Below are 23,852 nucleotides of genomic sequence, written 5' to 3' on the forward strand. Positions count from 1 at the left end.
GCTTTTAGTTTTCTATGTAACTATCATCATTACTTTTCTATGTGCTTTTTCAGATTTATTTTACACTATTATTTTCCAAGTGGTCACATATATCAGATAATTAATTGATTCCATTTTTTCTCTTGGAGACCTCGCTTCCAGAACTTTTTGTTCTTTTGCTTCACTCTAAACTGTGGTTGGTTACTCTCTAGGTCTGCTCCTCCGCTTTCATCCTGCAATTTTCCATCTTTCTTTTGTGGATCTTGTTTCCTGGTCCTGTATCTTCTTTCTTTACTTATATTTCATTTTCCTAGAGCATAGATTCTAGGTTGTAAATAATTTTACTTCAGAATTTTTAAGGCAGTACCTTTCTCATTACTAGCTATGCTAAGAATAATCTGATGTTATTCTTATTCCTTCTCAGTTCTTTTAAATGACCTGTACCCTTCCACCGCCACATTTTAAGATAACATCACTTTATGTTAAAAAATTTCATAATGACGTGCCTTGGTGTGGGTCCCTTTTTACGTTGTGTTGGTTCTTTTCCATTATATTGATAGGTTCTTTTTGGGGGGAGGGGAGAGGTTGGCCACTGGCCTGTACAGGGCTCTGAAATCTCGACCTTGGTATTGCAACACTGCACTCTAACTAACTGAGCTAACCTGCCAGCCCCTGATAGGTTCTTTTAATCTGAAGGCTTATGTTCTTCAATTCTAGGACTTTTTTTTTTTTACATTATTTTTTTTGTGCTTTCCTTGCATTAGTGTCCTCTCTCCCCGTCTCTCTCATATTCCTGTCAGTCTGGTTGGATCTCCTAGGGTAGGGATTGGCAAACTTTTTCTTAAAGGGCAAGATAGTAAATATTTTAGACTTGTGGACTTTACGGTTTTTGTTGCAAGTACTCAACATTGTCGATATGTACTTAGTGAGTACATAAATAAATGGGCTTGTCTGTGTTTTAATAAAACGTTATGGGGCCGGCCTGTGGCGCACTCGGGAGAGTGCAGCGCTTGGGAGTGCAGTGGCACTCCCGCCGCGGGTTCGGATCCTATATAGGAATGGCTGGTGCGCTCACTGGCTGAGCGCGGTGCGGGCGACACCACACCAGGGGTGGCGATCCCCTTACTGGTCACAAAAAGACAAAAAAAAAAAAAAAAAAAAGCGTTATGTACAAAAACAGGCTAGGCCAGGCCATAGTTTGCTTACTTATGTCCTAGAATGTTTCTCTTGTTTTCTTAAATTTTCTCATACTTTTTGTGACTGCTTTTTGTTTTGTATTCTGGGAAATTTCCTCAACTTTCTCTTCTGCCTCTTCTGTTGAAGTTCCCATTTTGGATATTATTTTTAATTTCCAAGAATTTTTTTCTTTGATCATTCCTTTTTCATAGCATCCTGTTCTTGTTTCATGTATAGTAGTATAGTCTCTTTCCTCTTTGAGGATATGAATTATAGCCTTTTAGAAGTAATTTTTCTCTTATTGACTCTCTTGTGCTTTTTTCCCCCTGTGTATTTGAGTTGGTTCCTTGTGTTATGGGCTTTTCTTAATTATCTGGAGATCCTTGGCTGTTAGTTCACACTCAGGAATAGGGTTCTTAAAAGATGCTTGGAAACTCTGTTTGCGTGGGTGAGCTTCAAATTAAAATGATCACGTAGCTAGCTTGTTCTTGGTATGCTCCAAATGACAGAATTCTTTTACCTGGGACTTACTCATTTTCTCCAGAGAAGAGTTCTACAGTCTCTTGCCTGGTGGAATCTAAGACTGGATATGAGTGTAAAACAGGACAGGGAGAATGGGACAGGGATTCTTACTGTATATCATTTGAATTTCCATCTATTTCTCTGTTTTTAGCTCTGTGCCTCACCTTGCCTTCTAGGGTGTGGGTGTTTTGAAGGTGAGTCATTTTGTCTCTCTGTAGGTACCTCCCTGGGTCCTATCTTCCCTCACTTGGTCAAAAGTCAGCCAAAATCCTTCCATCTGCTTTTTCTCTGCTAAAATGGTTTGAAATCTCTTTGCTGATGTCTCCACTGTCACTTTTTGGGCTTGTACTGAATAGTTTGTTTATCGTCATTTTAGTGATGCTACTGGGTAGAGTGGGTAGAGTTGTCAAGCCACCATGTTAAACTAGAACTTAAGAGATTTATTTTGAACATTTTTCGAGACATGAGTAGTAAACATTTTTATCTACAGCTAGATTTTTTTGGTGCTGTACCCCATTTCTCTTCCTCTCTCTGTGTTTTAACATGCTTCTCATTTCCATCTGAGACCTCATCAGAATGGCCTTTACCATTCCATATTTTTACCAACATTCTGATCACAACCGCTTAGGTAATCTTTAAGAAGACTGAGGCTTTTCTAAGCCCTTAACAGAATTGTCCTTAATGTTCATGACAAGGTAGGCTTTTTCTAGCATGTATCTTCAAATTCTTCCAGCTTTTGTCCGTTACCCAGTTCCAAAGCTGCTTTTATGTTTTTAGGTATTTTTTTTATAGCAGCAACCCACTTCTCAGCATCAATTTCTTAATCCATTCAGGGCTCCCTCTCTCTTTTGAATGGAAATAACTTTATTTCCATGAGTAATACATGCTTATAATTAAAAATGTTAAATGATATGGAACTATATAGACTGGAAAGTGAAAAGCTCCCATATCTTCACCCCTAACAGTAATTGACACCTACCTTTGCATTGTCAGACTTTGTACATACACATACACACTACCTCCAGTTTTCCTTTATTCTAGTTTGTCTGTTTCATTTCCTTCAGGTCTCCAGGAAACCTAGAGAAGAACCGCTATGGGGATGTACCCTGCCTGGACCAAACTAGAGTGAAGCTGACAAAACGAAGTGGCCACACTCAGGTAGACAGATAAATGTCATCGTTTTAGGAGTACTGAGGGAAATTGAGCATCTTCCAAAATGAAGCTTACTAATACTATAGTGGAATGAAAATGGACTCTGAAGCCAGAGAGATAAGGTTTGAGGTCTGATTTTGCTACATACTTCTCTGTGACCACAGGCAAGTCCCTAAATGCCCATCTCACAGTACTGAGTCAAAATTAAACAAAATTCTTTATGTGACTGCTGATAGCAGAAGGTCTGGTATATTGTAGGTGCTTGATAAATATTATTTCCCCTTTTACTCCTTAGGTGTAAAGTCATGGTCATATAGTCCAGCTCAGTTGGTGAGTGTATGTATGTATTGATGCAAAAGGCAACTTTGATTATAAGTGACCTCTGACTTTTCCATCTATATCTGACAACTAGTGATAGATAAATGTCTAGGGATAGAGAAGAAATGGTCATATTACTATATTATTTAATATAGTAATTTGATTATATCCATACATATTAAAATCACATATGTAATGTATTAATAGAGATATTTAGTGAAAACTTTATTCAAACTCTTCACATGTACCTTTAATGTCAGTTTCTTTGTCACCATTTGAACCACTTTTTGAGTCAGTCTAACACAGTTTTCCAGAGCACATCATCTTTATTTCATTTTAAGTGCATGGTATTGTCACTGGAAAGTATATCCTAAACCAGAAAAGACTATTAGGATAATTTTTTTTCTCATTCATCCTGTACCTCATGCTTTCTTTATAATGTTTCATTCATTTATTCATTTTTAATGTTCTCTTTGACATAACTTGTTTACAGCAACATCCATCCTTAGAATTTTGAGATGATGTAATACCTATGGTATAACATTTCTTTTTTAAATTCCTTTCAGTTTTTCTGGTGACTTCTATAAGCATCAAAATAACAACATTGATTGAGGTAGCTGTTCTCAAAGTGAAGAAATTTAAATAGTGCCTCTTTAACATGATGCACTTTATAAGGACTTGTTATATTTCCCCTCTTTTTCTGGGGTGATAATTTTTGGAAAAATCGTTGCCTTGTATTTGGACACAAATGATGTGTAGGTTGGGACCCTAGGATCATGGTTTCAGTCTCTTGATCCTCCTGTGTCAAGCACGTTAACTGAATTCATACTCCTGTCCCAGACTCTTGCAGAGGGTTTTCCTGCAGGTATATTAGCTAAGAGTCTGGCTAGCTTAGGGTAAATTCATCAGTACTGCTGAGATTGTTAGTATATGCTCTGAAGGAATGGAATGCAGTGGCTGAGTTGGGGTTTTAGAATCAGTTATATCTGTATTTATTTGTTTTGTTGACTTCTCTGTTGCTAATACCTAAAACAGTACCTGGCATGTTTCAGACACTCAGGAAATATTTGTAAATGGGTGAATCCCAGTGTACAGGAAGACTATTCTAGTCATCCTATAGTTAATCTGAAGATCATTACCTGACTTATAGTCCCTCTTATTATTGCAAACATTGGCAGAAGCTTTATTTCCACAGTAAATGGAGGATTCAAGTTATTTGTTTTGGGTTTTCGTTTTTTTACATTAAATTATTTATTTAGCTTCAGGGACATAATACTATCATGGTATTTCTACCTTTGGGGCTATTTTTTTCCTTGACATTCATTCATTCATTCATTCATTCATTTATTTATATCCACAAATAAAAATTGTATATATTTATGGTGTACAATATAATGTTTTGAAATATGTATACATTGTGGAATGGTTAAATCATGCTAGTTAACATATGTATTACCTTACATACTTATCATTTTTTTGTGGTGAAAACACTTAAAATCTACTCTCTTAGCAATTTTCAAATATACAACACCTTATTATTTGGAGGATTCAGGTTTATTAGTGAATTGTTCACCTGATTTTCTCCTGGAATTTTAAAGCTATTAGTCACAGTTTCTATTGATCATGGCTGTCTTAGTCTATTTAGGGTGCAGTAACAAAAATATCATAGGCTGGGTGGCTTATAAACAACAGAAATTTATCTCTCACTGTTGTGGAGGCTGGGAAGTCCAAGATCAAGGCGCTGGCAGATTTGGTGTCTGGTGCAGGTCCTTTTCCTGTTTTATAGATCTCATTGTGTCTTCACATGGCAGAAGGAATGAGGGAGCTCTTGAGAGTTCTCTTTTATAAGGATACGAATCCCATTCATGAGGGCTCCATCTTCATGGTTCTCAAAACTTAATCACCTACCAAAGGCCCCATGTCCTAATACCATCACTTTGGGTGGGGGTGACCACAAAATTCACTAAGCCCATAACATAGTATGCTTGGTTTGGTTCTCTCCTGCTATTTCAGTTTGCCCCCAAGTCCATACTTTGTCTCTGAAGTCATTTTCAGTTTTAATATCCAATGATTCTTCTGAAATTGGTGATTTTAATTTCCAGTGCTCTCAGAGACAAGGATGATGAAAGCAGGTATATCCTTAGTTATAAAGAAATAATAAGTCTCCTTTAAAGAGGTGACATTTCTTTTCAAAGCATAAAGATAGTTCCTGGGGTAAAAGCTTATATATTACTTATATAATAGTGTTTATTGGCGTATAACAGGTAAATCTTCTGTACTTTTCTTTGTCTTTTCCCCTGGATCCTAGAGAGTGTAGTACTTGAACATGCCTAGCTGAGCAGAGGATGGGGTTTGGCTGACTGTTGGTGGGCCCAGATTGAGAAGCCTCACTGGGAGTAAATGAGGCTTTTTAGCTTGCTGAATCTGCTGCAGATGGTTCATTAGTTCAGTGAGCTGTCTGAGTCAAGGTAGCACACTAGTAGTATGAGGTCAATACTAGCTGCTATGGGAAGAAGGAAGGGCAGGAAACTCTTGACTAAAATAGTGGAATGGTAAGTTGGTAGACTGACTGGCTAATTAACACATATCCAAGTAACATGGGTTTGACCATGAATTGGAGGTGTCTTATGAGAGTGGCTGTGGGGTACCAGTAGTTCAGACTGCCCTCTCAGTGATAGGACCCACTGGAGAAAGGGTGATGGGTTGAGGAAATAGTCATTCTAACCCCTCTAGAGTGGAGTAGAATATGGGTTTACCCAAGTTTGATATTGAAAGTTTTTTTCTTTTGTTCTGCAACCCTTTGTACCCTCCTCTATGCATTCAACTCTCAACTAGTTATGACGTGAATCTGAAGCTGCTTTAGTGTTTCTCTTTTATCAGCCTGGATTAAAGGATGTTGGCAAGATCTTGTGAGGAGGTATAATAATAAATAATCTCCCATTAGGAGATGGGAGAAGACAGACCCTGGAAGAGAGGAAGTCAGGAGCTGTTCGTTGAGACTCCTTTGAATTTGGCAGGAAGTTACTTTGTGTTATTGGTAGTAAAAGAGTGTGGGTGTTTGGCCCATCCTATTGATGGTCCTATATATGAGGTATAGTTTTCTTCCTTCTACAGTCACACTTTACCTTTTGTGTGTGGCAGGATGGATGGAATGTTCCTGTTCAGGTTGCTTGGCTTGCCTCCAATTTGATTCCAAGCTATAGTGCTGCAAGTCCTAATGACATTTTTTTTGTAAAAAATAGCTTTGTTGAAATATAATTCACATACCATATAATTTGCCCACTTAAAGTGTACAAGTCATTGGTTTTAATGTATTCACAGAGTTGTACAACCATCACAACAATCAGCATTAGAACATTTTTATCACACACACACCCCCGTCCCACCCTAAGGAAATCCCATACCCATGGCAGTCATGCCCCATTTTCCTTTATTTTTTGGCGGCTGGTAAGGGGATCTGAACCCTTGACCTTGGTGTTGTAACACTGCGCTCTAACCACCTGAGCTAACCAGCCAGCCCCATTTGCCTTAATCAGTTTTCTATCTCTACAGATTTGCCTTTTCTGGACATTTCATAAAAAAGAGATCATATGATATGTGGCCTTTTGTGTCTAGCTTCTTTCACTTAGCATAATGTTTTCAAGGTTCATCCATGTTATAGCATGTATCATCCCATTGCTCCTTTTTATTGCCAAATAATATTGCATTGTATGGATAATACTGCATTTTATTCATTCATCATTTGAAGGACATTTGGTTTGTTTCCACTTTTTGACTATTATGAATAATACTGCTATGAATTTTCATATACAAGTCTTTGTGTAGACATATGTTATTTTCCTCTAGTGGAAAGGTACACACATCCTTGCCAGCACTTGTTACAATCTATTTTTCTTACATATAGCCATCCTAGTAGGTGTGAAGTGTTATCTCATTGTGATTTTGATTTGCATTTCCCTCATGGTTAATGATGTTGAACATCTTTTTACATACGTATAGGCCATTTTTATATCTTCTTTGAAGAAATGTCTGTTCATCTCTTTGGTCCATTTTCAAATTGGGTTATTTGTCTTTTAATTATTGAACGTAAGAATTCTTTATGTATTCTAGATAACAAGTCCCCTATCAAATATATGCATTCTGTGAGTTTTTTTTTTTTTTTTTCGTGACCGGCGCTCAGCCAGGGAGTGCACCGGTCATTCCTATATAGGATCCGAACCCGCGGCGGGAGCGTCGCCGCACTGCTAGTGCAGCACGCTACCGAGTGCGCCACGGGCTCAGCCCTGTGAGTTGTTTTTTTAACTTTTGTTTTTGTTTTTGTTTTTTTGGTGGCTGGCCAGTACAGGGATCTGAACCCTTGACCTTGATGTTATAACAACACACTCTAACCAACTGAGCTAACTGGCCAGCCCTGGTTTTTTTTAACTTTCTTGATGGTTTCCTTTGAAACACAAAACCTTTTAATGTAGTTCAATGTACCTCTTTTCTTTTATTGCTTGTGCCTTTGGTGTCATATTAAGAAGGTTTTGCCTAACCCAAGGTCACAAAGATTTACTCCTATATTTTCTTCTAAGAGTTTTATAGCTTTAATCTCTTACATTAGGGCTGTGATTCATTTTGAGTTAATTTTTGTGTGTAGTGTGAGGAGGGGGTCAGCTTGATTTTTTCTTCATGCAGGTATCTTAGTTGTCCCAGCCTCCGTTTGTTAAAGTGAGATTTTGAATTAGCCCTTTCACTCCTCATTTTCTTCCTGACGAGAATAGTCATACCTTGGGTTGTTCTTGCCTAGCATAGTCATCTTTTGGTATCTGTCAGGGATTGGTTTCAGGTCCCCCTATGGATACCAAAGTCCACAGATGCCCAAATCATTTATAAAAAATGGTGTAGTATTTGCATATAACCTATTCACATCCTCCCATATACTTTAAATTATCTCTAGGTTACTTATCTTATCTAATACAATAGTACCTACACATCACTTCATTTCCTTGGATTTGACTTGTGGCAAATTCAAGTTTCACTTTTTGGAACTTTGTGGAATTTTTTCCACCTGAATATTGGTTGAATCCATGATGTGGAACCCATGGATACAGAAGGCCAACTGTACACCATTTTCTGAACCAGATGGCATATTTCATACAATTGCAATGATGTCTCCTTTTTATCATCAGACAGATTACATCAATGCCAGTTTCATGGATGGCTACAAGCAGAAGAATGCTTACATTGGTACACAAGGTAAGCTGATCTGGCACTCACATGTTGGCTTTGTGCCATCTACTTGTAATTCCTTGTACCAAATGGTGGCATAATTTTACAGGAAAGGGTAACTTGAGTTGATATTGTAGCCACTAGATCCTGGCCTTTCATAAAGATTGATGGTGGCTGAGGAAGGCAGATGAGAAGTATAGGGTTTCTGTACCAGGTTTTCCTGGAAATTCACTGCATATAAATTGGAGATTGAAACACATAACACTACTCCCTGAACGTTTTTGGGCTGTATCTTAGTATTACCAGTCCAAAGGAGTAGGGCATCAGAACCTACCAGCCAGTGACATGTTCTTCATGTCTAGTAAGAAGCCAGGAATGGCAGTGGGACTTCCCAGAGATTGAGTCCAATCTAGTGTTGTTGTCTTAAGAAGCCTTTGCTGGTCCCTGTACCATCACAGAGCACTCCAGCAAGTATTCTGACCTGAATAATCTGTGCTAAGTCTGACAGTGAAATACTGGACTTTAGGAAGATTTCAGATGGAGTTTCTGTAAATGCTCCTGTGGGCCCAGTACACTCCTTCTGACCTGGCCTCTGTCCATCTCAAGAATACCATGTCACCTTCTAAGAGGTGAAGAGGAACTCACAAAACAGGAGGATAAAATAGGTCACTACATGGGCTTAAGGCCCTTTGACCATTGCAAAGCATGGCCAGCAAGAGATTTGGTGGATACCTCCTTACCAAGTGATCAAACTTAGTATCAACAATAATGGACAATGGAACATTGTATGCCTCCTGATGTGATGCAGTGTTGTATGTTGCCAGTTTTAAAATCTGAATCTAACGATGAGAAACAAACCAGACAAATCCAGACTTTAGAACATACTACAAGGAAACTGGCTCAGACTCTTCAAAGTTAATGCCATGAAAAACAAAAAGGACAGAAAACTGTTCTACACTAAAGGAAACTAAAAAGATAAACAAAGGCAATGTGTGATCTGTGATCGGATCCTCAATTGGGAGAAAAAACTATTAAGGACAGACTATTGGGACAATTGGATACCTTGGATCAGCTAACATTGTATCTGTTTAATTGCTTCAGTTTGATAATGATATTCTTCCTTTTTTTTTTAATGGTTTTGTTCTATAGGAGGATTTTCTTCTAAATGTGCTCAAGTATTTAGGAGTGAAATGTTGTAATGTCTGCAACTTTTTAAATTTTATTTATTTATTTATATTGTGGTAAGAACACTTAAGATTTACCCTCTTAAATTTTTAAATGCATGAAACATTATTTAGTCTGTAACTTACTGTTAAATAGTTAAGTAAAAAGGAAAGAGAGAGAGAGAGAGAGAGAGAGAGAGAGTGTGTGTGTGTGTGTGTAGAGAAAGAAAAGCAAATATTGCAAAATGATAGCTTTCTAGCTAAAGAATGTATGTATACATTGTACTATTCTACTATTCTTTCAACTTTCCGATAGGTTTGAAATTTCTCAAAATGAAAGATAGGGGAGAAAAAGGGGAAAAGGGCCTTTGGATTCTTAGAACATTGTTAATCAGTCTGATGGTCAGAGGTTTTTTTTCCTCCTGGGAGGGACTACTGTCTCCAAAAGGAGTCCTTTTGAGACCCTAAGAAGAAACAGGAGAACTATCAGGAAAGATTTTTGGCAGGTATAGAATATGATGTGATCTGCCTGAGATTAGGGGCTTCACTGAGGATGGTCTTGGCATGGACGGGCTTATGTTGGCTAGGGGCTGACTCTAGAGGGCCTCAGATCCTCCTTTTTCTAGGTTTAGAAGAAGAGGGCACTGCTTAGAGTTACTAATTATGCAGAGATTGAATCCTTTAGGCTAGCTCAGAAGGCCCTGTCCAGGAGAAGATACTCCTTCGGGAGCGTGAGAATTTTATTATCATTTTCTTTTCTTTTTTTTTTTTTTTTTGGAGAGCCAAGTTTTTTTATTTGTTTATTTCTTGGATTTGAAGTACTCTTTGATGACATTCGTGGCCTGAGTCTTTGCCGTAGTCCTTAACTACTACACAACCAATCACTTGAAGGGGTTTTCCCTCTGTCAGTTTTACAGAGGCCTAACTATTCACCTAGTTTCTTATTGTCATCAACCTTAATTAAGTTGAGTTGGTGTTCAGCACAAAGGGCCTCCATCAACTTGTCATACATAGGCTTATCACAGTTGGATCAAGCACACAAAGATGGGCATGGTGTTTGTCTAAGGCTTTGGTAGCTTCACAGATTCCATAGGCTAGGCATCTTTGATGAAGGTGGTCTTCAGCACCTCATGTAAAGCAGTATTAACATCCTTACACCTCCCGCAGCAGTGCCTTCTTCAATGGGTTATATGTGAAGCTGAATCTTGAATGCACTCAAGCCTCCACCCCTGCACAACTCAGCCGTGGAAGGGAAAGAGCTGAGAGAGGATTTGTTTTTATTTATTTGTTTATTTATTTTAAAATTTCATTTAATATACCTCTTAGAAAGCTTAAGGTGACATAATTTTTAAATGACTAATGCAGACAACTTTTCGAATGTGCATACAAATGTTCAGATAATGTCACTAAGTAACATGGTATATAAATATGTATTCAGGGTAACATTTACATATTGGCCATAATAGCAAACATACCATTAACCAAAAAAAAAAAAAAAAAAATCATGCAGAATTTCACCTGTTCATGTCAGAATCTCAAGGCGAGAAGGAAGCAAACCTAGGGAGGAGGACCAGCTAATCCCCTGACCCCTACCTGTGGTAAATCCAACTCCCAATCAGGAAGAGTCAGGGGTCTAGGCCTGAGGCACTTGAACCTTCGGCTCTGGCCCGGGGGCAAAGGGATAAGAGGAGGGACTACCTCTTTGCTCTCTGCTTTCCCACTTACCCAGGTAGCTGACCCCAGCTGCCAGTGCCCCAACCCCTCCACACCCAGTGCTCAAGTTCCATCCGCTGACCTCCCTACTCTAAGACGAGGAGAATTGTCCCTGCAGTGGCCTTATTTTGTGAAGAGCAAACATTGGGGACCAGACATTGGCGCCTGGAGGGTTATACATAGGATGTTTATGGTCCTCTAATCCCCGCCTCTGTCCTAGCTCCTTCTTCCTTTAGGTCCTTCCTCTACCACTTCACAGGTTATCTCATGCATAATCAATAAGACATTTTCACATAAGGGTGATTGGTTCAGCTCTCTCCCCACCCCTCCCCCTTTTGTATAAAAGCATTAAATATAGTTTTAAAACAAAATACAAAGCAAAAAAGAGCCTGATCTTGGGGCCGGCCCATGGCTGACTCAGGAGACTGTGGTGCTGATAACAGTAAGGCTATGGGTTCGGATACTATATAGGGATGGCCGGTTTGCTCACTGGCTGAGCATGGTGCTGACAACACCAAGCCAAGGGTTGAGATCCCCTTACCGGTCATCTTTAAAAAAAAAGGGGGGGGGGCCTGAACTCTGGGCTACCTGTTCTCCACAGGGTGATGAATCATCTACACAGAGATTTGTTGAGTCAAGCACTGATCACCTTTAAAAGGCTTCAGTACTCTTTGAGGACCAGAAAATGGATCCAGTGATATTGAGAAGGCATGTTTGATTTGCCTGGCCAACCTTTTGGTCTATATTCAGTATTCTGATTCTTATTCATAATAACATTTCTACTGAGAGTACCTGTTATATGTTAGGTGCATAATCTCTATCTAATCATTATAGAAACTCTGCAAGGAAAGTTTATTAATTTATATTGTAGATGAGCAAACTGAAGCCCAAAAGTTTAGGTGACCTTGGATCACACAGCTAGTAAGTGGCAGAACTAGGATTCAAACTCATTTCTGTGTGGTTCAGAAGTCTTTGCAAGCCAAGTCAGTGGATTGTTTCACCTATGTCAGTATAAACCACTGACTTCAAAGAAGTCTACTGTTAAAGGGTCTAACCTGGGAAGTACAACTTTCCTTTCTAAGTCTCTCTTTTATGCCTTTGAGAAAGTTATGATCCTTTCTGCCTAGCCTGAGTCTGGTATCTGGGTTACCAGGTGCCCTGACTGCTCAGCAATCTCAATTCTGCCAGTGGTTTGAATGTAGAAAATAAAGTATATGAGAGCTGCTGTGGTGCAGGTGGGAAGATGTGAATAAGGATGGGGGTCAGAGATGAGAAAAAGGTGTTTTTATTATCTTCTTGATGTGTACACTAGGGTAATGCAGGTCCACTGTAGAACATTTAGAAAACAAAGATAAAAATCACTCATAACCCTAGGATGCAGAGATAATGTTAACGTTTTGTAGCATCTCCTCCTGGACCTTTTCTATGCATACATATAGATATGACATATAAAGTATTTAACAAAATGGTCTCTTTCTATAACTTATCTCTTTTTTCACTTAATGGTATTTTGTGAATACTTTCCATGGCAAAAAATATAGATCTTACAACATCATCTTTATGGACTATGTAAATTATGGTTATGCCATAATTTAACTAATTCTCTCTTGTTGGACACTTAGCTTATTTCCAAGACCTCCCATGCTTTTGGCAGGATCCACTTCTGCAAAAAGGGAATTCCAATATCATAAGATGTTAGTGCTTGCTAAAAGATTTAGCAAAAATGGTAGTGGCATCAGTGGACTTCCAGGCCCAGATCAACCCTTGATATTGCCCCGCTTCCCTCAAAGCAGAGGAGGAAAAAGCACTGGGAAAATACAAGCAATTATCCTGAGTTTTTACTCTGTTGATTGAAAGAAAGTTGATGGTCCACGAGTATCTTCAAAGTTCTTGCTCAGCCCTTTCAGGTTCTAACCATAAAAGGAGAATTTGACAACATGGCCCTTGCCCTCAGGACCATGTTTACTAAGACATCATTAATAACCATAAAGTAAAATGAGTGATGTAAGACCATATAAATTAAATGGTTAAGCTGTTTAGATCCAGCTGTGCCATTAAGAGCTCAAAGGAGAAGGAAGTCCCATAAGGAGTGTGGCAGTCAGTGAAAGCATCAAGGAAGAGGCAGCACTTGAAAATGAATAGAAAGTAAATGGCACTGGAGGTGAGGGAGACAGCTTGAGCAAAGAAATGGAGGCCGAAGTGAGCATAATGTGTATATATTGTGATGAAGCAATTTTTTTAGAAAGATTAAACTGGTGGGGTATCCAGAATATACTGGAAAGAAAGAGGGCTATTCAGAAAAGTAAACTAAAATGGTGTTACAGAGCTACCGGTTAGCTCACTTGGTTAGAGCACAGTGTTAGTAACATCAAGGTCAAGGGTTTGGATCTCTGTACTGGCCAGTCCCCCCTCCAAAAAAAAAAAATTGTTAAGATGATGTTACAATAACCTGGACAAAAGATGAGGTGGTCCTTGTGGCAGTGAAATTGGGCAGGAAGAACAGGATGGGAAAAATGGGGGGGTAAAAGAATAAAAACCAAAAACATTTCAAAGGCAAAAAATCTCTAGGATTTGGTGCCTTACTGCTTCTGGGAGATGAAGGAAATGGGTAAGTCAGAGGTGACTTCAACTTTCTGAGACTGAATGATTTAAGAATGCCATTATTGTTAACAGGGATAAGAAAGTTGATAGATAAAGCTAATTTTGAAGGAAGAGACTGAGTTGCCAACGTAATAGATCTGAGATGATGGGACACCGAAGGAGAATAGTTTAGTAGGCAACCATTATAAGGCTGAAGCTTAGGTGAGATGAAAACAGCTAAATACATGTATAAGTTGACACTGTCATCCCAGATGTGATGACTGAAGCACTGATGAGTAAGGCTGTAAGAGAGTATGTAACAGTATTTAAGCAGTAACCTACATACAACTTACCCGGGGATCTTGTTAACTTGCAGATTCTGCATTTCTAACAGTCTCACATATGATGCTGACGCAGTTGGTCTAAGGACTACACTGAATAGCAGGGATGTGTCGGGAAGAGCAGGGAGCTAAACTATCTGTATTTTGGAGTATTTGGGAGAAAAACAGAAGAGCCTAAGAAACATATGCTTCCCAGGGTCATGTTCCTTGTCTTCTCCTTTCATTACAGGCCCTTTGGAGAATACCTATTGTGATTTTTGGCTTATGGTATGGGAGCAAAACGTCTTGGTGATTGTCATGACCACCCGGTGAGTTAATTGCTTTTTCCCCCAACTGATCTCCACTCCTACCCTGTGCCCAACCATAGGTGATTCCAGAGGGAAGTGTAGCTCTTAGAAACAATGAGGGGGCTGGCTGGTTAGTTCAGCTGGTTAGAGCACAGTGTTATAACACCAAGGTGTCAAGGGTTTGGATCCCTTCACCGGTCAGCTGCCAAAAACAAAACAATAGTGAGAATTAGGAAAGCAATGGCAAAGATTTTGAGATATTTTAGCTTTTTCTTAGCTGATCCATAGTTAACATAACCAGGGTATGGTGGAAATTGATAGATCTAACTTGTCAGAACTTTAATCCATGGCTCTGGTGACCCTGTGCCAGTTACAGTGTATTCTGTGGTCCTGGTCTTATTCACTGAAGGGAATACTGGGAAACATTGGACAATTCACCTTTAATCTGGCCCCTATTTCCAGAGGGGAGCAGTCTCCCTGGCTCCTGAATTACCAGTTCTCCTTTGCTGTCCATTTGCTGCTACTTTTGACCACTTTTCTATGCATTCATATTTCCACCTGTAGGAGAACTGCAAAAAAAGGGAGATGAAACATAATGGCTCAGGCAGGAAGCTCTTCGTGAAAGAAATATTTTTGAAATTTTGATTTACAAATCTGCCAAATTTAAGGAATTATCTATTTCATTAGTATCATCATTGTCATTATGATAATTATAACCTATTCCTGATGAGGAAAAAAGGGAATGAGAATGTTTGCTTAGTTCTCTTCTTAAGGGCACTGTTACAGCAACCTCTGATTTGGAGAGGAGACAGAGGGGGAAGTACCACCTTGGAGTACTTTGAGGCCACTAAAGAGTGGTAAAGTGGACTTTAGGCCTTTACACAAACCTCCCACTGACATTCCAGTAGCCAGGTCTTTCCCAGATCTCTATCAGCCAAGGGCCCTTATTGGGGAAGAGAATGAACAGTGGCTGAGGTACAGGCCAGAGAGTTCTCTCTGACCCACTACATTTTCTCTACTGTCTGTCTTTACCTACCTAGTATTTGTTGCAGATAGGTGAGAAGTACCATGAGGTATCAGGAAAGAGACTAAATGATGTAGTGCTTAATAAATGTCTGCTGAATAAATACATGCAGAAACTTTAGTTGTTGTTAACCTCTGTTTAGAATGAAGACATTTCCTTGTTTTTCTGCTAAGAATCAATGGTATACGTTAGAAGCAATGAAAGAGATGACATTGCTGCTTGGGGGTGTAGCTGGTCATGGGGGGAGTGTGTTTATTACTGTGGAGAGGAAGGGCAGAAGGCTTACTTTGCTCTATGTGTTTTTAGCTTTGAGGAGGGTGGCAGGAGAAAGTGTGGCCAATACTGGCCTTTAGAAAAAGACTCTCGGATCCGATTTGGCTTCCTCACAGTGACCAATCTAGGCGTGGAGAACATGAACCATTATAAGAAAACAACACTTGAAATTCACAACACAGAGGTAAATCCAGGTTTCTATTTTCTCACCTTTTGATACTGGGGGAGAACCTTTACAATAAAGAAAATCTTCAGAGGGAATAGGCAGGATTCCAGGAAGGTTATAAGTTGCTTCTGTTTTTCTGGGAAGGGGATGAGGCTATTCAGCTCAGAGCCAATATAGCCACATTATCTCAACACAATAGTGGCATTACATAGGAATAAAACTTATAAAAAATCTGGATCCTAAAATATAGGAATTCTGCTCTTTCCAAACATTTAACTCTCCCTCTGGGTTTATAGTAGAGACGCAATCATGGAGAAAGTTGAGAGTGGTAGCTAGGAGCCTTGGTGGTAGAAATAACAAACAGGGTATTGAGAATCTGGAAAAGCTGAAGGTAGTCAGGGATAGGCAGAAGTGACCTCATTAACTTTTGCTTCTTTTTTCATCTAAGGAACGGCAGAAACGCCAGGTGACCCACTTCCATTTCCTGAGCTGGCCAGATTATGGTGTCCCTTCCTCAGCAGCTTCCCTCATTGACTTCTTGAGAGTGGTCAGAAATCAGCAGAGTCTGGCCGTCAGCAGCATGAGTACACGCTCCAAAGGGCAGTGCCCTGAGCCACCCATTGTGGTCCATTGCAGTGCAGGCATTGGCAGGACAGGTAATGCACTTGACACAGCTCTTGGTGCATCCAGAGGCAGTGAGGGTGGGGGAGGAATAACAAAGCTCTTAGCCTACATCTGTGATTGGAGAAAGAACTCATTTGATCCCTTGGTGGTGAATTGCTGTGAAAAATCCCTCTTTAATATCCTTATGGTATCCCTAGTGCTAGGTGCTAGCCAGAATAAATAATTAACAAGTCAAACCCTTTAGGGGTTGATGCGTTATATGTCCCATCAGCATGGTTATCTTCTGACCTTGTCCCTTGTCATCACCATCACTGTGGGTATCCCAGAGAGCTCTCTCAGCTGGGCTGTTGCTTCCTTCCTAGTCCCCCCTCTCTGGGGGGATTCCCCACCCTGCACTGTGTTCTCAATTCTGGGGCCAGTTAGCAGCTTTTGCCTTAAGGGGATGTACATTGCAGGAACTACTAGTCCTTCTAGTTCAAAAGTCCCTTTGGGAGAAAATCAGGAAGAATAGGTTTGGGTTAGGCCTCTGTGGAGACGTTGTAGAGTCTCTGGAAATGAAGTGTGGGACTGAAGTGGGAAGTTCCTTTGTGTCACCTTCCCACTTATTTTTCCTGTTACCCCCATGTGTATCCTGAGAGACAGGAGGCCTTCTCATTTCTTTGGCCTCCAACACTCCCTGTGACCTCTTCCTTGAGTCCTTTCAGACCTAAGGCCATCTGGCTTCCTGCTATGAGGCACCTTGCCTTAGAATTCATTCATCTAATCATGCCTGGGTTATTTGGTAGAGGGAAGAAGAGAGGAGAGGTAAACCAGATGTGATCACTTCCTTCCTTCTTCAGGTACCTTCTGCTCACTGGACATCTGCTTGGCACAGCTGGAGGAGCTTGGCACCCTTAATGTATTCCAGACGGTGTCACGCATGAGGACCCAGAGGGCCTTCAGCATCCAGACACCTGAGCAGTACTATTTTTGCTACAAGGCTATCCTGGAGTATGCAGAGAAGGAGGGCATGGTGACTTCTGGCCAGAATCTGCTGGCCATGGAGGGTCAGTAACTGTCCCACGAGCCTCCTACCTGCTGGCCAGCCTTCTTTAAACTACCATGGACACTTCTGAGCCTATAGGTTGCCATCAGTTATGCTGAAGCCATGGATCAACCTCTTTCTCGTGTCTCCCGGCGCACGTGTACACGCAAGGCAGCCTTTCCCTTTGACTAGATAAATGTGGTGAAATTGCCACGAGAAAGGGCCAGCAGCAATGTGTTCTTAATTCCTAGCACCTGCTATCGAACTGTGCCTTATTAAAACCAAATTGTGGCTATTGATTTTTGCCAGGGGCCCTGAGATAAGTGGGGAAGGAACCTCCCTCCCTGTTTCCCAATACATTCTCCTCCTGGAGGTCTCCTCTCTCCCACTCCTTCCCTTTGCTAGGATTTTATGGGAAGTTTTGGTGAGCATTCACTGTCCTCCCCAGAAAGCTTGACCAAGTTACATATTCTAGAGATCATCCCGAGTGCCAAGCACGTGTATGCCAGTCTTTTCTGTCATTCTGTGTGTGTGTGTATGTGCACTTATATGTATGGGTCCATATGTACGTGTGTATGTAATATATATTGTATGTGATAATATGGTCATATTCTATAAATATATATACACACAGGTACTCCTTTGTAGAAGTTCCTGGGGCTCTGTGTTGCACTTTAGGACTCCTTGTTTCTTGGACCCTACTATTTGTCCTATACTAGCTAGGGTTGGGGATCATGTCTGCCATTGTCAGACCACAGAGTAGTGGAAGAAGACACATACACATTTTCATGTTCCTGCCACAGGCCCTCATTCTTACGTAACGACTTATTTCCCTCTGGATGCTGCCTGTTGGAAGAAAGAATACTCGTTTGTTGTGACACTGAATCACTTCAGCATGGATTGCCCTTATCTAATGATTTTTCTCTTGTTTATTTTGCTGATTTTGGGAACAGACCTCCACTGTGATTCTAGATCCTCTCTTTCCTCTCACTACCCCAGGGATGGGGGACCAAGGGTAGAGATGAACTCACTGAACGGCCAAAGCCAAAAGCAATTGGTACGAAGTCTTAGAAGGAAAGTTGGGGGAGCCCAGGTGTGTGTGAGAGAGATGAAAGTGCTATGAGAATCCCTCCCTGGAAGGAGGAGCTGGGGCCCATTTTTATTTTGCTGGTGGTTCCTTATGCAGCTTAGCTGTCTACTGAGATGCCCATATCTTTCTGCCTACTAGCCTGCCGGACCCTGGAGCTCAAGCTGGGTGGGTTCTATGCCAATAAAAAGCTGGCTGGGTGAGGTGGTCCCCTGCAATCACAGTTTGCCCTGTACCCACCCAACCTGTCTCTGCTTGCTCCCAGCCTACCCGGCCTGATGTGTCAGGGATGGAATCAAGAGTCCCCAGCAATTCACATTTCCAAGAAAATTCCAGGAATCCCTAAACCTTCTTCCCCCATCACAGAAGATGAGGTTGGCAGTTGATCAGACCTCAATAATTTTATACTGTAATAAGCTCTTTGAATGTGTATATTCTTATTTTTTAAAATCATTTTCATTTTGTATTTAACATCAATGGATTGAGTCAGATTCAGAAAATAATTGTAATGTTCATATTCAATATCTTACAGCGATACAGTTTTGTATTTACATATAAATATACCAATATGATCAAACCCTTTTAGCTTCATCAATATAGCATTCTGGGGCTGGGAAGGTGAGGAGGGGATCCAGGGTCTGGTCTGGGAGGGTTGGGGAGGAAGGGAGGGACCCAGGGCTTTAGTATCTGAGACTTTCAGTTCTGAGAGCCACCCTCCTTGTCCATAGGCCATAGCTCTGGACAAAGAGACCAGCACTGTTGAGTGCCTGCTGAGTGCCAGGCTCTATGCTAGGTACTTTCTCCCCCCTTACTTCATTCAAACCTTACAGCAATCCGGTGAGATACTATCTTCCCTCCCTTCTTCTATCCAGCCTTCTCCCATTTCTATATAGAGATGAGGAAGGTGAGGTCCAGAGGGTTACGGTGATTTGCTGCAGAACTGGAGTTCAAGTTGGTCTGCTTACAAAGCCTTTGGTCCCTTTACTGCATCAAAGAAGGAAATAGTGCTTTGTCTTTGGAGACCAGAGTTTTTGTTTTCTTCTTTTTCTTATAGCTCTCCTTTCAGAGGATAAATAGCTCTTAAATTCCAAATAGTTGCTCTTGAGCCCAAGGCTTCACGTAGTGGACTAGAAGGGTGACAGGGTTGGTAACTGATTCTCCCAGATAGAACCTCCTGGTATAGGGTCCTCAGGTCTGCAGAGTACCAAAGGGGTCATTCTCCCTGGTAAACTCCACATCTATGGGTACAATGATCTTTGTGAGAAGGTCTTGAGTCATTTGTATCTCTCTTAGAAAGAACAGAACCAGAAGCGTTTTCTCTGTAGGACTGTTCCCCATACCATGTAGCTACTCCCATTGATCAGTGACAGCCTACCTAGTTGAGGCACTTCTGGTCTGGAGAGTGTGCAAATATTGGGGTCTTCCCGATAACAGTAATAGCACCTAACATTTACTGGATGCTTACTCTATTGCAGGCATTGTTTAGAGTACTTTCTAGGTATTATTTTTCACTCTAAACAACTTTTTAAGGTAGATATTGACAAAAGAACAAAATTGAGACACAGGAAAGTTCATTTGCTATAGCCAAGAACTTCTCAGATCATCTGATTCCAAAGTACCTGTTCTTAATTCTTACACTAGACTCTGTGTAAGGATTCATTTCCTGATCTGCCAGCAAATTTTGCTTGAGTTTCTTACCTTAATCAAGAGCTGAAGTATAGAGCAGAGGATTAAGCCATTCCTTGCCTCAGATGAACCTTCATTTTCTTGAAGGCAAGCAGGCATAAGAAGTGAGCAGAGATTCTTTGAAGTCTGAGAAATCAGAGAGGTTAGGGTTTTGGTGGAATATGTAGGACACAGGATTAATGATAAGAAGTCTGGAGGAGGTAATCCCAAACTGCTATTTATTTGAAGAGGCTATAACCCAACTGCCCTCTAAATTCAGAGTTATACATGAATTCTTTATTGCATGTCTGAGAATTGGTGAGGTCATCGCTTGTAGAGCTCCATAAAATGCAGATTCCTGGGCCCACTCCTTGGTGGCTGAGTGAGAGGATGATTCAGGTTTGGGAACCACTGATTTAATTCATGTTCCTAACTCTAGGCAGAGTTAGAAAATTGATGTTTCTTGAATCTTCAGTAAAACCCTGAGAGAAAGGGACCAATATCTTCCCCGCACTGCCATTTTTGTTTGTAGCTTTTGCTAGTGTCAGCCTACCTGTGCTCGGTGTTAAAGGAGGTAAATGAAGGGGAAGGCAGAGAGGTAGCCCAGAATCTGTTCATAAAATCAAGGTTTTCACACAGGAGATTCAGTGAACAAAGCAAGAGAAAAGTGTTCAGGGGAGAGAAGAAAGCATTATGGGCTAAAGCAGCCTTCTGCTTCTGATTTGATTGCTTTTTTTCCCACCTAACTTACTCTCCCTAACATTCCCATGGTATGTAATTCTTCAAACACGAGATAATCTGACTGTCCTCTCTTGTTCTTGTTGCTCCCTTTATCCTCCCCATTTGTGTCAGTTAGGATGGGACTCCTAAGGTATAGGGTACTTCAGCATCCTCAGCCTAGGAGGCTCACCACTGTCATTCTCCATGTGACAGTATGTAGGTAAATGACAGAGTAGGACTTGTTCTTGAGGGACTGGACTATTAAGCATCATGGCCTTAGGGAGATATGGCTCCTGCCCTCAGAGGGATGCTTCCCATCTCCAGGGACAATCAGACACACATACAAAACACTAGCAAATCAGAGAGACCTGGAGGGAGGTGGGCCAAGAGGCAGTGGCCAGGTAGAAAAGCTTTCCTAGGGTGACTGAGCTTTTTGGTGGTTTTGAGGCTTACCATTCAACCCAGCCCAAGTCCTAGCTTCCCTCTGTAAAGAAGGGGCTGCAGTGTATGATACTACTATGGGTCCACTGACTCTAAGGGTTTGGTTCTTTGTTGGACCGTAAATACCCATAGAGGAACTATCAGACCCTCATTTTGGTTGGGTCAGCTCCCTCTTGCCCTCTCCAGTTTTAGCTTGTCTTCAATGCCTCTTTTTTCAGGCTGCTGCTGGTACTCTATATTCCCTCAGTTCTCTTCACACTCAGTCCCTAACTTGAATGGAAAGCAGGTCACGTCTCCCTTGTAATCTCCAAGACCCAGCCCATAGGCCTTTAAGGCTTCCCTGTTGCTCTCAGAGCCAAAGAATGAACTGACCAAAGGTCCCAGAGCTCCCAACCTAGGTCTTAGATTTGTTTCTGGCCTTGTTCACTACCCACAGACCACTGTTAGCTTACCAAGGGCAAGAGTGGAAGCTCCCACTGGCCGGGGGATCAGATTTTCTCTGGGGAGGTATCTGCCTCATATTTACCATCACATAACGATTGTGAATATCAAGTGTTTTGGACTGCACTGCTCTTAATTCACCACAGAGAAGACTGGAGTCTTCTCCACAAATAGAAATCTAGCACTCTGAAACCTGTAGCAGTGTTTACTCTCCCTCTACTCCACTTTAGCTGTCATAAAATCCTTCCTCCTGTTTAAACTAAATATGGCATGCTGAAGTCTTAAATATCCATCTTTTTTAGGTGAAGGCCATGGTGAACACAGCTAACTACACTAGAATCTTACGTAGGGGTGTTAGATAGAGGTGGGCTGCTGTGGTGCCTTTTCAGCAGTTTATGGTAATGTGTTCCTGATGGTTGTTAGGACTAGAAATGACTACAGTAGGAAAGTAAGACAGTGAGATGTTGTCAAAAAAGGCACAGTGCCCCTTCCACCATTCCAGGCTCACTTCCTACCCCTCCCCCCACATTAGAATCTGGCTACTTCTTTAAGCTGTTATGTAGTTTGTCTTAAGCCTCTAGACTGGCCAGATGCACAACTGAGCCTCGGTCAGCCATTTCGTCTTATGGGGTCTCTGTTTTACTTTCCTGACTTATTTATTTATTTTACTTTCTTGAATTTTAATGATTGCCTTTTCTGTGACCAGCGCCAGTGGAAATGTGGAGTCTGATGTTCAGGTCAGGTACTGGGCTGGAGATGTCCAGTTTGAGACTTAGTTTAGATAGAAGTGATGAGCCTTAAAGTGGGTGAGATGGGTGAGATCAGCAAAGAATAAGGAAGAAGAGAGGAGAGAACTTTGGGAGCAACCAACATTTAGGGGAGGGATGGATGGAGAAAGAAAAGCCCCTGGAGGATACTGAAGGCTGAGGTAACTGAGGACAAGGCCAGGCTGCACTGTCACAGGATGTTGAGAGGTAGGGTGTAGCTGAGATGAATGAACAAGATTTGGCAAATGTGGATTCACTAGAGGTCTTTGTTGGGGCAAGGGCTGTCAGGGAGGAGGCATGAATGAGAAGTGAAGGAATAGAGACTGCAGTGCTTAGGCTGTCCCCACTTCAACCAAACAAGGCCCACCTTTATCTCTCACATATTTGGCTTCTGGATAAGATTTTCTTTGAACCAAAGGAACCTGGTGCTTTACAAAAAAAAAGTCACCAAACAACTGGTATACAAAAGGAAACACTTTGCAAACATAAAGCCAGGGAAACTGGGGAACATTCTGGTATGGTATCTATTTTTCCGATTTGGGCTGATACCCAGAGGGGTAAACTAAACCTCAGCAAGGGAAAAACATATCAAGGCAGTGAATAGCAGTCTTAAAACCCACCCAAGAGGGCCGGCCCGTGGCTCACTCGGGAGAGTGCGGTGCTGATAACACCAAGGCCACGGGTTCAGATCCTATATAGGGATGGCCGGTTAGCTCACTGGCTGAGCGTGGTGCTGACAACACCAAGCCGAGGGTTGAGATCCCCTTACCGGTCATCTTTAAAAAAAAAAACAAAAAAAAACAACCCACCCAAGGCTGGATGGTTAGCTCAGTTGGTTAGCGTGTAGTAGTGATAACACCAGGTCCAGGGTTCGATCTCTGTATTGACCAGCTGCCCTCCCACTGTCCCCCTCCCCAAAAAGCGTTGCCAAATCTATTTGAATATTCCAAGGCTCCAAGGCCACCCAGAAATCAAAATAATGGAATATATACAATCTAAGCCAGATGGTTCCAAGAGAAATGGAATTTATTCACATAATGGGAATTGTTTGGTACTTTAGCCCTACTCCAGGGCTCATCACTCAGATTGCAGCTCCTGAGATTTTGCATTTGAATGGCCAGGAGAAGAGGGGGGCCCGCAATGAGATAAAGGAGGAAAAGTTCTGAGAACTCTTGAGT

General features: G+C 41.2%; 1 protein-coding gene and 1 pseudogene across 2 annotated transcripts in view; one reads left to right on the plus strand and one right to left on the minus strand.

Annotated features, from left to right (window-relative positions):
* PTPN9 (protein tyrosine phosphatase non-receptor type 9) overlaps positions 1-19,096 on the plus strand; it is a 74,892-nt gene extending 55,796 nt beyond the window's left edge. For both annotated transcript variants that reach the window (XM_063091319.1, XM_063091320.1), the window contains 6 exons: positions 2,742-2,835; positions 8,319-8,385; positions 14,385-14,463; positions 15,773-15,923; positions 16,354-16,561; positions 17,369-19,096. In XM_063091319.1, coding sequence (XP_062947389.1) covers positions 2,742-2,835; positions 8,319-8,385; positions 14,385-14,463; positions 15,773-15,923; positions 16,354-16,561; positions 17,369-17,583 — 814 coding nt within the window. In that variant the 3' untranslated portion in view covers positions 17,584-19,096. The remainder of the gene's footprint in view (positions 1-2,741; positions 2,836-8,318; positions 8,386-14,384; positions 14,464-15,772; positions 15,924-16,353; positions 16,562-17,368) is intronic.
* LOC134371709 (small ribosomal subunit protein eS12-like) lies at positions 10,322-11,393 on the minus strand (annotated as a pseudogene).
* Positions 19,097-23,852: the final 4,756 nt, after the last annotated feature.

The sequence above is a fragment of the Cynocephalus volans genome, chromosome 3 (genome assembly GCF_027409185.1).
Source record: "Cynocephalus volans isolate mCynVol1 chromosome 3, mCynVol1.pri, whole genome shotgun sequence".
Taxonomy (NCBI): domain Eukaryota; kingdom Metazoa; phylum Chordata; class Mammalia; order Dermoptera; family Cynocephalidae; genus Cynocephalus; species Cynocephalus volans.